Here is a 13,390-nt window from a genome sequence, read left to right as displayed (position 1 = left end):
GCTAACTCTTTAAATGTGCAGGATGTGGTTTGAGTCATAAGAAGATTTCTGTTTTACTGGTAATCCATCCTCCCAGCTCTGAAGCATCAGGTGGTGAGTACAGTTAAGTGCTGCAGGATCACTTCTAAGTGTGACAGGGATTTCTACTTTACTGCAACATGGGTGACACTATCTGGTAGAGGAAGCATAAATACAGGGAACTTTAACAGTGTATCTGTTTTAAGATTCACACATTTTTCTAACTTGCTTGCATTCTCTTGTTCTGAAGCCGGCTCCTGCTGAAGCTGCTGCTCCTGCCCCTCCTGCTCCCACCGTCAAATTCGAAGGACTCACAAAAAACAACAAGATGAAGGTGAAGTGGAGCCAGCTGGGTTTGGTGTTCTTCCTCATTCTCTCTCTGGTGATGACAGGCTGCTTCTTCTGGCAGTATCAGCTGCCAAAACTTCCTCCAGGTGAGAACAAGCACAGTGACAACACAGGATGTAGCAGGAAGTGTGAGAGAAAAAGCTCTCTACTACCACTGCAGGGATTTTAGTCCTCTAGCTGGGTGACGCTTTCCTTGCCAGCCTTGGTACGGAAGTGTTTGAGATGCTTTGATTGACTTTGGTCCTCAAACTTTTTCAAAACCTCTCAGTATATATTCCTTTCATTTAAATGTAAATGTGTAGCCTTTCGAGAGTGCTGACATTTGGATGACAATTGCACCCTGCAAAAAAACTCGACTGAATGTTAAAGTACAGAAGCCATGAGCAGACATGCATCAGTCATTTTATTCATTCATTTCCTGATGATAACAGGAAATTTCTGGTTGCTCTTTCTGTCTTTTCTTATTTTTCCCATCACCACAGGATAACAGTGCTGGTTCCCCTATTATAACTCATTAATTTACCTCATCTCAAGATACCAGAACTGGATTTTTATGATGACAGGATCATTTTCTGGAAAAAGTGATGGTCTGGTCCAGACCATGACATGCCACTGTCACTTAGGACTGGCATAATGGACAAAAGGTCCTATCTTGATATTTTCAAGCTCAATGGCGATAGTGAAATATACCTCAATATAGCTATTCTGCTGGTGAATGGCAGGGTTGGAAATTATCATTAGCCAAATGTAGGTATTCTTTTTGCATAATTGGGTTAATTTGCTAAACCTACTCACCTCTGAGACAGGCAAATAAAAGTATTCTAACAGATTAATTCTGTGAGAATAAATAGCATAAATTGAGTCCTGGTTTTCAACCGACTTCATGATTAGAACCAAGCAGACCTTCAGGTTCACTGACCAAAGCACCCAGCCTCCTCCTCCCTGTGTCAGAGCTGCTGTCAGATGTTTACAGGCAGCTGTGTGCTGGGATAGTTTGACTCAGTATCATATGAGTAGTACTGCAGCGGATGTATCTGCTTAAGACGTCTTTGAACCGATGTTTCGCTCATCAAGATAGTTAACCCTCAGAGCTCACAGCTATTTTCTTCACCATCATGTCTCGTCTAGACTTTTTTCTTAGAAATCTTATAAAACATCAACCCTGTGGTGCACAGTCAAGTTCTGTAGATCTTCTTTTTTTTTTTCAGGACAACCTAGGCTTTAAGAATATATTTACTACAGTAATGTCACTTGAATTTTGAAAAAAAGTTATAGGACTCTAAGGTTTCTAAAGTCCATGCGCTTTTTTGCAGTCAGATTCATTTGTGCCATTCCTTTAAGCAGTAGAGCTGGAACATCTTGCTATTGGAGGACAGCCCCTCCCACAATGCATTGCATGTAAACATTCCCCTCAATAAATATGGCGCTACCCACCGAAAAAAGGCAATGTACATTATCGAAAATGGATTAAAACAAATTTACAACAACTCTATCCTCAGAGACCCTGGGATGTCAGACGAATTCCGGGCTCTCTAGCAAATGTTCTGTAAGAGTGACGAATGCATGAAGAACATATTTAAAAAGGCACAACACAGAGCGGATCGGTGCCGCGTGAGCTCTAAGGGTTAAAAAAGGCCTGAATTCCAAAGTTACATGGCAGGAAGTGTTCACAAAATATTTCATTAGTGCAAGTCTGATGCTCAAAATACAGAAAAATTCTGTTAAAACATTTCATTTTACTGAATACCCTTTAACTTGAATGCTGTAAGCCTTCATTATTATATCATACCTCATTACATTACACTGATCGTTGAAATGAAGTAGCTGTTTAAAAAAGTGAGTGTCTGGTAGATTTTTGAATCCAAAAAAGTCATTTCCTACCCTGGTGTCTGGTCTTTCTTTGGCCTTTGTCTGTGTCAGCACAAGGGATGGAGACAATAATGGGAACAGGACAATGGGGGGAAAATGGCACACAGCATTGCACTGTGTTGCTTGCAGGCTGTCAGAGCACGACAGTAGGAGTCAATGTAATCAAGTTGCTTTTGTTGCTGATGCTCTCTAGAACACTCTGTGAGCTACAAGATCTGCTCCTACAACCCTCCCACAAGAATAAGATCTTGGGATGTTTTACGTAAAGCTTTATATTTAAGACACCTGACTCGTATCTTACTCTCATGTAGATTATGTAGAGCAGGAGTTCTCAATCTTTTCTGCAAAAATAAAGGTGCCAGAGACCGGGGACCCCCACTGTACCTGAAGGTGGTGAACATAGCCATGCAAAATCAAGAACAGTAACGTGCAGACAAGGCCGCCCATAAGGGGGGATAAATGGGAGAGCTTTCTTGGGCTCGGCCAAACTGGGGCATGGAGGTCAGCAAAATCATGGTCCATTCTAAAGTTAAGCTGTGATAACCATAGCCTATATTTAACCTGAATAATAACCACTCCCATCAAATACATTTTCTTTATTCTCTTGCGCTGTCATCAATAGCCTTCTTAAAAATGTAAATCCCTGTCCTTAGAAGAGAATTAAAATAGGTTGAAATTGCTAAAATGCAAATAATTACTGGAGAATGTGGTGGAATGGGATTTTGAAAGTAGCAGAAATGGGTGAGAAGTGTTAAATATTAGATAAAAGTGGCAAAAAATTAAGCAAAAATGGGTTCAAGTACCAAAAACAGGCATATCAAGTTTAAAAGGGGATAAAAAGGGGGCAAAATGGGTTTAAAGCAACAAAAATGGGTGAAAAATCTGGTGAAATCGGATAAGAAATGGTTTTAAACTGACAAAAAATAGGTCAACTGAGGCAGAAAAATACTATTATAAAATAATAATATTATTGGTGGAAAGTGGCAAGAATTGGTTTTGAAGTGGCAAAATCAGGCATATATAAGTGGTGTTAACAGTTGGACAAATGGACAAAAATGGGTTTTAAGTTTTTAAAAAATTGGTGGGAAAGAGTGATGAAAATGGTTAAAAATTGGCAAAATTAGTGTAAAGTAGCAAATGTGTATTTTAGAAAAAAATCCGTTTTTCTGAGGCATCTGGAGACCCCCTCTCAGTGTCTCACGACTCCAAAAGGGGTCCCGACCCCTGAACACAATCTTGTCTCCTAAACATGTAAAAGAAAATAGAGGATGGCTTGTTAAAATATACCATGTAAAAATGTCCATCCTTGGGGAAAGTCTAACAATTCTAATCTTTTTGGATAAGGAAAATCAAAGTGTCTGAAGTCTGTGATCAAGTGACATTCAGTTACTTCTGCATCTTTGTCCTTCTCTTACATCCAGCCTCGGGTCAAAGTACCAGGATGTTTTTTCATTTCTAACCAACTTTAATACCTTTTACACTGTTGATATCTACAGGTCATAATCTCATAATTAAGGAACACTGATCCTGCAATTAAGAGATAAAATAATTGCTTGATTGTGTTATCATTATCTTGTTGATTAGACAAAGCTTTAGCTGAATGAACTGTTAGCCTGCAGTGGCTGTCTGTTGCAGATTAATGTCCACTACTGTCTGAATATAAAGACTTTTTTTTTTTTTTTTTTTTTTACAAGGCAGGGCATATGCAGTGCATTTAAGTGTTTTTGATCATATGATCAAGTCCTATGGCTCATTTTGAAGTCATTCTATATTTTAGTCAGCCTCATTCATAGCAAGGATAAATATTTAACATTTTGGTACCGTTTATGCTCCTCCTTTGTTCTTCTGGCCGGCTAAGGAGACAACATTGTTCGCAGAGGAGGTGTGATTGCTTGAAATAAGATGGGAAAATTAGCTCACACAATTTATGGCCTCAGGAAATGTTTCTCTAATAAGATCATGATCGACAGTTTCTCATTTCAAATCTTCTTACATACGTATATTCCCCTAAGTATATCAGAATAAAACATTGCAGATACGTGCTTCATATGATCGTATGCTAAGAGAATAAATGACTGAAATACATAAAAATTATATCATTGAAATGCAGAGTTAGGACACATTAAACATGGCAGAATGTAACCGACAGATCTGCTGGACCTGTCTTAAAGTCTTCAGCCTTATTCTACACATGGGGAATATTTACAGCAGAGATTTCAGTCATCAATATCAGAAGGAATTTTCAGATTAGCTGTCAGTAATATTTAATATTTAAAGCTAATAAATGCCAATGCTGATATCATGTTGATAATATAATGCATCCCTCCTCCTCAGTTTTTCAATAATACTACTGTCCATACATGTCATGTTCTGAAAAGCATCTTTGTCCACATAAAAACACCGTGTCACATGCTGTATGAAAAGTCATGTCAACAGTCATGTGTCCTTCGCTGTGTGACGCTCTCTCACAGACAGCATCGACGTCCTTGGCATGCATTTTCACTTTCTATTGTTCTGCATGAATCACTGGACTCTCAAAACTGTCCCACCTACTTGACCCAGATCTGCAGGCACTGGTGGTGGGTTTGTCTTCAAGATGTTGTCTGAAGCAGCAGTGACCTCCTTAGTCCATTCAGGAGCCTCTGTTTATCAGTATGACCTTCAAGTCCAGTTGGATGAAGGTTCTGCCATGCCGTGCTAGAGGCAATGCACATGGTTTATAGAAAAGGAAGTTGACTGACATTTTTAGTCAACAAAATTAATTGCATGTGTGTAAAAGGCCAAAATGCACAGGTGTAACTCCATTTTCAAAAATATCTACTTCTATGTGGGCTAGGCCAAATTTAAGTCTGGTATAAGATGGATCCTCCATCTTGTAAAGCTTCAAGCTGAATCGTTGTATTGGGTCTGAGGCGGTAGCTGGGGGCACGGTTTATTTGTACAGCAAGCCTGTAATCTACAGAGACTTGTGAAATGATTATTTATTCGAACTTTACATCGCTTCTGTATTAGAGCAAGGTGTACACTGGGAGATTTTTTTGGTGGAAAATATTTTTTTGCTCTTCCCCTGACCAGCTTTGGCAAAAATTTGATTTCCCAACTTGCTTCACTGATAGTGAACAGTGGGAAGCCTTGTGTGCTCACGTTCTGTAGCGCACTCCCTGAGGCTTTGCACACCCACCACATCATAAGATTTGTTGCTCTGACTGGCTAATAATGCACGTGACAAACAGAACATTTGTTGAATCATCCCCAAATTTTTTTTCCCCTCCTCAATGGGCTGTTGCTTAGATGGATATTAAATATATCTCATGCAATGGTTACGTGAGCCAGTCAGGCATGTCAGGTTATATTAAAAGTTTTTGTATGAATAGGTGGATTGTTCTTGCTTGTAATGGCAGCTGAATGTGTGCAGCAGTTAGAGTCCAAGATAAATTACCCCAACAGGACAGTAGAGTGCATCATATTACATAAAACTAAAGATCTGCCATGTGAAATGTCCCATCAGGAGCATAGAAATAAATTTGGAGTTCATATAATGTATGCCATCTTTTCCAGCTGCGCCTATTTCATCCACTTTTTATTTTTTTTTTATTTTTGGGCCTTTTCATGCCTGTATTAAAAAGAGGAAGGACAGTGGATAGACTCGGAAACAGGTAAGAGAGTGGGGAGAGACATTCGGTAAAGGGCCACAGGCCAAATTCGAACCCGGGCTGCCCACGTGCATGGGTAGCGCCTTAAACCACCCGACCATCTGCGCTCCCCTCATCCACATTTTTAATCATAAGTTTGGAGAAGTGTTTACGCTGAAGTATAGCATCTAAAGAGGTCTTTTGGTGTCCTTTCTTTTGTACAAAGCACAAAAACATGATGCTTAACTCTCCAAAACATTGCAGGTGTATTATTCCAACTCTATATGCATGTAGAGGAACATTATTATTGGTCAAAAGCACACACCTGCAGGCTCCTTTTCATTTTTCTGACAATGCAATGATATTTTATGTTCCATGTATAGATGTCTCTCACAAAGAACAGGCAAATGTGGCCTGAAGCTACCTGGTGATATATTGAAATATCCTTGTCCATGCAGATTTCCCAGTGAGACCAGGATGCATTTCTTTTCATCTGTTTTATATGTCACATTTTCTATCAAACCAGATCCTGTATTAACCACGGGGATCATCAGGAAATTAATGAAGCTGTCATTGAAAATCTATCATGTTACTGTTCCTGCAGCCATACATTATTCTCCCAAATACCAAGTGGGTATTAAAACAGCCTGTCACCCTCTCTCTCTCTTTTTGTTTCCTCTTTTCTCATTTCCCATCGGCGCCCAGAAGAAGAGAATGGACGCAACGCCAAAGCAGAAATGATGTGTCCCCGTTTCCCTGAGCCGCTGCCACTGGAGCATCCCATCCCGAGCCTGAAAGAGGCCCTGGAAAAGGTGAGGAGGGCTCGTCCATCGTGGTGCATAAAGATTTAAATCCTGATGTTGTATGTTTCTATCCAGCCCACACTCAAGTTGAAGGAAATTTGCAGGCTGACCGCAATAATCCTTCACACCAAATGCTGCTGCAGTCGACAGAAGGAGATTAAAGATATGTGGGATGAAAAACTGAGTCAGTACGAGCAAAAGGTTGAGTTTCTGTGAGCACACAAGAGTCGAGAGGTTGAGAGCACAGCAATGAGGTACAGAGATGAACATCAGCATCCAAATTTGCCTTATTCATTTTTCAGCAGAAGTTTGCCGGGGAAACTTCAGTTTGCATGACAAAAGCTGCTTCTGAGACTTTACTTCAGACCAAAAATGGAATTCACACATGACCCCTTTTTCATTAAAATGTCTTTTTCTACATTTTACTTTTTGTGCAATTTTGAAAAATAATCTTCTCTCTGCAAGATGTTCACCTTGGGCGCTACCCACCTGGCCTGGACAATTTATTTCAAGCAGGGATCTAGGTCAGGTCCTGCTTTTTTTTTTTTAGCCTTTTCAGATTCTTTCACTCAACTCAAACCTTTATTTATAATTCTGAGTGGGCGTCCCTCATTTACAATGATGTCAAGTGAATAAGAAAATATATTCAAACATTACAAAGATGTTAGAAACAGAGGAGAGATTGATAAGAAGTAATCAAAATAATCATCCTAAACATAACAGCAATATTTCAAATACAAATTGAAAGTTGGAGGTTTAAAATCAAATGTCTTGATTGCATTAGTAATCTTATAGCCTTGCAAAGCAGATGGATCTGCCTGCCTCTATGTCTGTCATCAGGCAAATCCATCTTGAAAAGCTCCAACCTACAGTGTTTGTGCTTGACTGAACACAGTTTGGACCAGTCAGCATCATTAAAGGAGCATGAGGGTGGGGTTTAACTGCACTAGCTCACAGGTGTCAAACTCAAGGCCCGGGGGCCAAATCCGGCCTGTGGAACAGTAAAATCCTGCCTGCAAGAAGATCTCATATTTCTGTTATTACTGGCCCATCAGTATGAGGCCTGCAGAGGTCCTCAAGTATAAAAATGTGAACGTATCCTCCATGATTTAAGATATTTTTGTTAAGTCATAAAATCTCAAAAAATAAGGAGTAAAAATATTAAGATAAGAAGTCAGGAATGCGGGAAAAGAAATTAATTTGTGTTTTAATTTCACAATTTCAATTTAGCATCTCACAGTTAGGACTCAAACATAGGATTCTGACTTTTAATTTCATACTTTGGCATTTCAACTCATAATTTTGACTTCTCATAATATTTTGAGCTGTAAGATTCATAATTCTAATTTCTAAGTTATATTTTGACCTTTTTAACCAATTATCTCTGTATTTTACCTCATATTTTTAACTTCAAACTTTGACTTCATAATCTCATAGTTTGACCTTTTAGACTCACAATTTAAAATCTTAAATCATATTTTGACTTTTAATTTCATGATTGCAAATTTTATTTCATATTTTGACCTTTAAAACTCATGATTTTGAGTTCTTTCAAATATATTTGCCTTTAAAAAACATTATTTTTCAATTTCAATTTCATGTTTTGAACTTTTTGAACTAATAGATTTACTTTTCTCAGATTGTGAGCCTTTAAACTTATCTTTGTAGCTTTTAAATGTCAAAATCATTTATCATCAGTGCTAAGTTTTTTTTTTCTTATATTTTATTACTGGTGAAATGAGGTTGACAGTGTATTGTTAAAAAGGTGACGTTCAGGGACTCAGTTTAGTCCTGAATCCAGAATCCGGCCCCTGCTGTGATTGAGTTTGACACTCCTGTTCTAGCTGATCCCAGTCGCTGCCTCCGGTAATGTGATTACAACGTAGATGCAGATCTATCAGAACAGGACCATGTTTCTGTTTGAATTTAAAAAGAAAAACAACACTGAGAGTTTTTCATGATGTAGAAGATGTTTGAGCTCTTCAGCTGTCCTGCTTCAGCGTGAGCATCTTCTCCCGGACTGCTTTGGCGTGGGTTTACAATTGTTACGAGTTGGGTCTGCTGGTATAGTCTATGGCTGCTGAGTTTAGATTAATGAGAATAAAAATTAATTTAAACAACTGTGGCATCAAGCTGCTACAGTTGAGAGCATGACAAATGTTCCTGTAATTACTTTTCCAATATGTGAGTGAAGTCTTGGTGTCTCCTGTTAAGAAATGGAGGTCCATTCTTCCTGTAAGCCAAGAGAGAGGAGAAAGTCACAGAAGAAGACCTTGACAAGGTTATCAAAAAAGCTGTCTGTTTTTCAAAGAGCCATTCTTTCTGCCCTCTATTCTGGTGGGATCAATACTCTGAGCAAACAAAGAAAGGGAATGAAATTGACCATTCTTGTCCCCCTGTTTGTCTCAAGGAAAACTGTTGGTGAATGATCCATGAGAGAAATCACAAGTCAGAAGCTGTGTGTGTTACGAGATCACAGAGTTCATTATAAGATGTCACTGTGCCGGTGGCAACCTCGTTGAAGTGTCTCTCCATTTTCCTTCTTCTTTGAGTACTTGAAGCCTCTGTCTAGACATCACGTGACAGGTGGAGGACCCGAGCATGAGTCTGAGGCCAGGCTGTGAGGTGCTGGAAGTAGTCGTCAGGTTTCTTCTTGCAGATGATCAAATCTCTTGGTAGTAGATGTTGCTGTTGCTCATGCAAACAAAGTTGGAAAAGAAGCAAAATGTGATTACAGAAAAGTGACAGGTCTGAAAATAGTGGAAGAGGTCTGAAGGTGGTTGGTTATATTTGGAGCTTAGATGGGTAAAACTGCAAAATGTTCCATCTTCAGAAAGATATTAAATGGTGTTAATTCCCTTTCTGACCCAATTACCAAAGGCTGAGTCTAGCAGTGCAGTAGCAAAGTTATGGTTAATGATTATGGGTCCTGATAAGGAGGCTAAGTGGAAATTAAAATGCTGCAGGAATCAGAGCCAGATCTTTAACCTCCGAAGACCCTGGGTGTATATATGAGGACATTTTTACTCTCCTACAACACAGTAATAAATTCTGCTATTTGAATTTTGGAGATTATGTTCTTAATGTCCATTGAAACTTGTGTGATATGTTTGAAATGTTGTGAGGATTTGCTTTGAAAATTTCAGGATTTTTTTAATGTTGTTTTTGGATTTTTTTTGCCTTTAATTTTGGTAGGACAGCTGAAGAGAGACAGAGAGAGGGTGGGGGGTGACATGCAACAAACTGTGAAAATGTGATCAATATTCACTGAAATTTAAGGGCATTCTTTCTGACATTTTGGAGAATTTGCTCAGAAATTTTCAAGTATTTCATGGAAATATCGAGAATATGATTGGATATATTTTGGAGGTTGTTTGCAGTTTTGGGGGACATTTTATTTTTGCATTTTTATGGAAATTTGGATGATTGGAGGAATTCTTCTGGAAATTTTCAGGGAGTTTTGTCGAAATGTATTTGTAATTTGGGGGATTTTTGTGTGTGGGGGGGGTTGCTTCATAACTTTTAGATATTTGTATTAACATTTGGAAAATGTATTTCTATATTTTTGGGAATTCATCTGGGAATTTAGGGGACACACTTTTTGCTACTTGCTATATTTGTGCCATTACTTGAAGCAGTTCCTGTCTGCAGTGACACAGAGGGCCACATCACAAGCTCCTTGTCTTTCTCTTTTTTATAGACTATTCAGGCCTACTGCATAATCTGCACAGTCATAGATTGACAAAGCATGACGTGATCACAGAAAGGCCCGCCATTGTTTGTCACAGCTTGTCACAAAGCATTGTGGGATACAATATGGCCGTTAGCATGCAAAACTAGCAGCAAAAACAATTGAAAATGGATAAAAGATGTTCAGTGTTGGATAAACCAATGTGGATTTAATCTTTGAATACCTTAGAAAGTCTCCCAAGTTCCAGGCTTGCATCATCCAAGACCAGAAATCTACGGCAGCAGAACCAAACTCAGACTTTTCTGGACTCAAACTGATCATCAAAGGATGAAGGGATGGATGAAAGGTATTAAAGTGGCAGTTCTGAAAGAGGCACAAGAAACTGACTTTTGCAAACTGTACTTATTTGATGCAGTAAGGCTTCATGATTTTAGATATAACTCAACAAAACACCCATTGAAACGTCTCTCTAAAGATTGAGGTACACTTTGATCCAGTCTATTTGAGAACTCTATTATTTGTCCTTCCTGTAAGATGAGTAAACTTTTCACACATCACTCAAAAGCTTGACTTCCAACCTTGAATCCAACCCACACTGAAGCACTTTTCATACATTTTGGAAATAATACTTTTCTACTGTATTAACCAGAGTTATGAGGAGAAAATAAATCAATTTTGCGTCTGTATATATGTTCTGTTTTGCGTCTTGATATATAACCTCCACAGAAGCCTGAAGAAACAGTGAGTCCACTTTCCTTAAAGTTGTGCAGACTAAACTTTCACAGTAAACTTCTTACTTGTCTCTTCCAGGTGGATGTTTTGCTCCGGCAGACCATAAACCCCATCAGCCTTCCCTCTCTGTCAGCCATTGTGATCTTAAATGACACTGTTTTGTGGACCGGGAACTTTGGGAAAAGGAACGTCAGTGACCCTTTATCAGGAGCGCCCAATGAGTACACAATCTACAGGTGAGTAACACTGCTACACTGAAATCAGACGCACACGCCACAACTTTCAATTTTATTAGCCAACTATGTTTAAGTTAGTGCTTTGGTTGAGTTAAAGACTTATCTGGTTGTGGATTAATATAAGTCCAGAGATATGAGTCAGCTAAAAGTCTCCATTTAACACGGTCACTAATTAAACCACAACACAGGGACTACTACATCCACGTGCAGAGGAAGAGCGCAGGTTGTGTGGTGTTTAAGGGCGTTTTTCACTCCTCTAGTTTGGTTGATCCGCTCCAAACCAATGATGCATAATTACCTCATGTTGGGCATTTACAGGCAGACCAAAACTTGTGATGTGTGTAGAAAATGCTCTTTTATTGGCTGGGATTTCTTCCACTTATGAAAACTCACACAAAGTATACAGGTAGGCACCTTCTTACTTACTTAGTAGGGACCATAACCCCCTGTTGGGGTATAGGCGAGAGCCCTCCAGCGTGTTCTGTCCTGAGCCTGAACCTCTTGTTGGTTACAGGTGAGGCCCATCCTTTCGGTGTCAGCCTGGAGGTCTCACCAGGTGTTTTTCAGCCAGCCCAGTTTCGTCTTCCCTTGTGGTTTCCAGGAAAGGGTCTGTCTGGTGGTGCCCGATCCATCCCCACCTTCTCCTCCCAAACTCGTTTTCGGCTGCTAGTTGGTGCATCTTCTTCCAGAGATCGATGTTGGTGATCTTGTCCAGCAGTGAATTTGGAGGATTCATCTCAGGCAGCTGTTAATGAATGTTTGAGCCATGTTTATGGTGTTCTTCCTCATCAGCAGCTCTGTGTCAATACAGCAGCACAGAATTGTACCCAGTCTATTCTGTGGGCAGCCCTGGACATACATAGAACAATAACATTATATTAACAGAGATTCAGTCGGTGGCATAATGGAAAATGTAAAATGTGTTAGAAAATGAAGGAAATTCACAGGTCTTATTAAAAATGAAGGCGAGTGTTAGTGTTCAAAGAGTGACTCAGTGTGTCTTTGGTTCTTCAGAAGATGAAAAGAGTATCCTCAATACATTTCATATGTTAATAAGATTCTCTGCCAGTTTGATTTTAATGGAACACTTCCTGCTGTAATTTTTCTGTTAGCAGGTCTCTATTTGAGTCGGTCTATACCAAATAAGTGACAACATTAGTTTGTTCAAAAAGCCTCATCTTTTGAACATAACATTTTTTTCTTTAATTGATTCTGTGGCTGCTCTCCGATACATGACGCACGCTGTTTCATGTGCTGCAAAGTCAGAAATGTGTTTTAATCAGATGATGAGCTTCATTGCATCATCTTCGCTCATTGTTATGGGGACATGAGCTGTGGATCTACATATTACTGAGCCAGCAGTATGTCTATGAGCACAGAAGCTCCTGACTTTGATGTGTAATTGATGCTGAAGCCCGACGGGGATCAGGGTTCCCCTGGAGGTCTAATGACTACGTGGAAAAGGCAACAGTAACAGCTGGGAGTGCTCTCCAGAGCAGAGGTCTCCAGGGAAATGGGACACACACTAAACAAGCTGATTTTATTTTGAAGCTCTGCTTTATGGAAACCTCTCAAAAACAGGAGCTTACATTTGATGTTTGAATGGTTTGAGAGTCATGTAGTTCATGTTTAACATAAGTCTAATAAATTAAACACCTATTTTGAAAAATGTATAGGTCCCACAAAATGAAAGATGCCTGGAATGACTGTTAATGGCAGTGGTGGGCTGCTAGGCTGGGACTTTGAATTGAGTCATGGAGCTCTTTTTAGTGGGTCAGATTTTTGTGAGTGGCAAAAGCCTATGATGTATGGAAGCTGTTAGTGGGCATACATCTGTTTGCCTTACTTTTTTGACACAATAACAAGTCCATTTTGATTGATTTCTCAGGATCTTGACTTATTTATCTCATCCTCACTCTAAACTGTGAATTTCTGTTTGAATTTAAAATTCTGGGTGAAAGGCCTGCCTTAAAATTTGTGCTAAGTCAAGAACAATTTTCCCTGGTGATTTAACCAAATGTTATCTTGATGAAAATAAACAGCTTAGTGCCTTAACGTTTT

General features: G+C 39.2%; 1 protein-coding gene across 1 annotated transcript in view; it reads left to right on the top strand.

Annotated features, from left to right (window-relative positions):
• Nucleotides 1–346: 346 nt before the first annotated feature.
• The window catches only part of lactbl1b (lactamase, beta-like 1b), a 31,146-nt gene continuing 18,102 nt past the window's right edge, over nt 347–13,390 (top strand). Inside the window, exons 1-3 of the mRNA XM_041815410.1 lie at nt 347–452; nt 6,576–6,679; nt 11,172–11,329. Of these exons, the coding sequence (XP_041671344.1) occupies nt 347–452; nt 6,576–6,679; nt 11,172–11,329 (368 nt within the window). The remainder of the gene's footprint in view (nt 453–6,575; nt 6,680–11,171; nt 11,330–13,390) is intronic.

Source organism: Cheilinus undulatus, linkage group 3 (genome assembly GCF_018320785.1).
Source record: "Cheilinus undulatus linkage group 3, ASM1832078v1, whole genome shotgun sequence".
NCBI lineage: Eukaryota > Metazoa > Chordata > Actinopteri > Labriformes > Labridae > Cheilinus > Cheilinus undulatus.
This window is presented reverse-complemented; position numbering and strand designations above follow the sequence as displayed.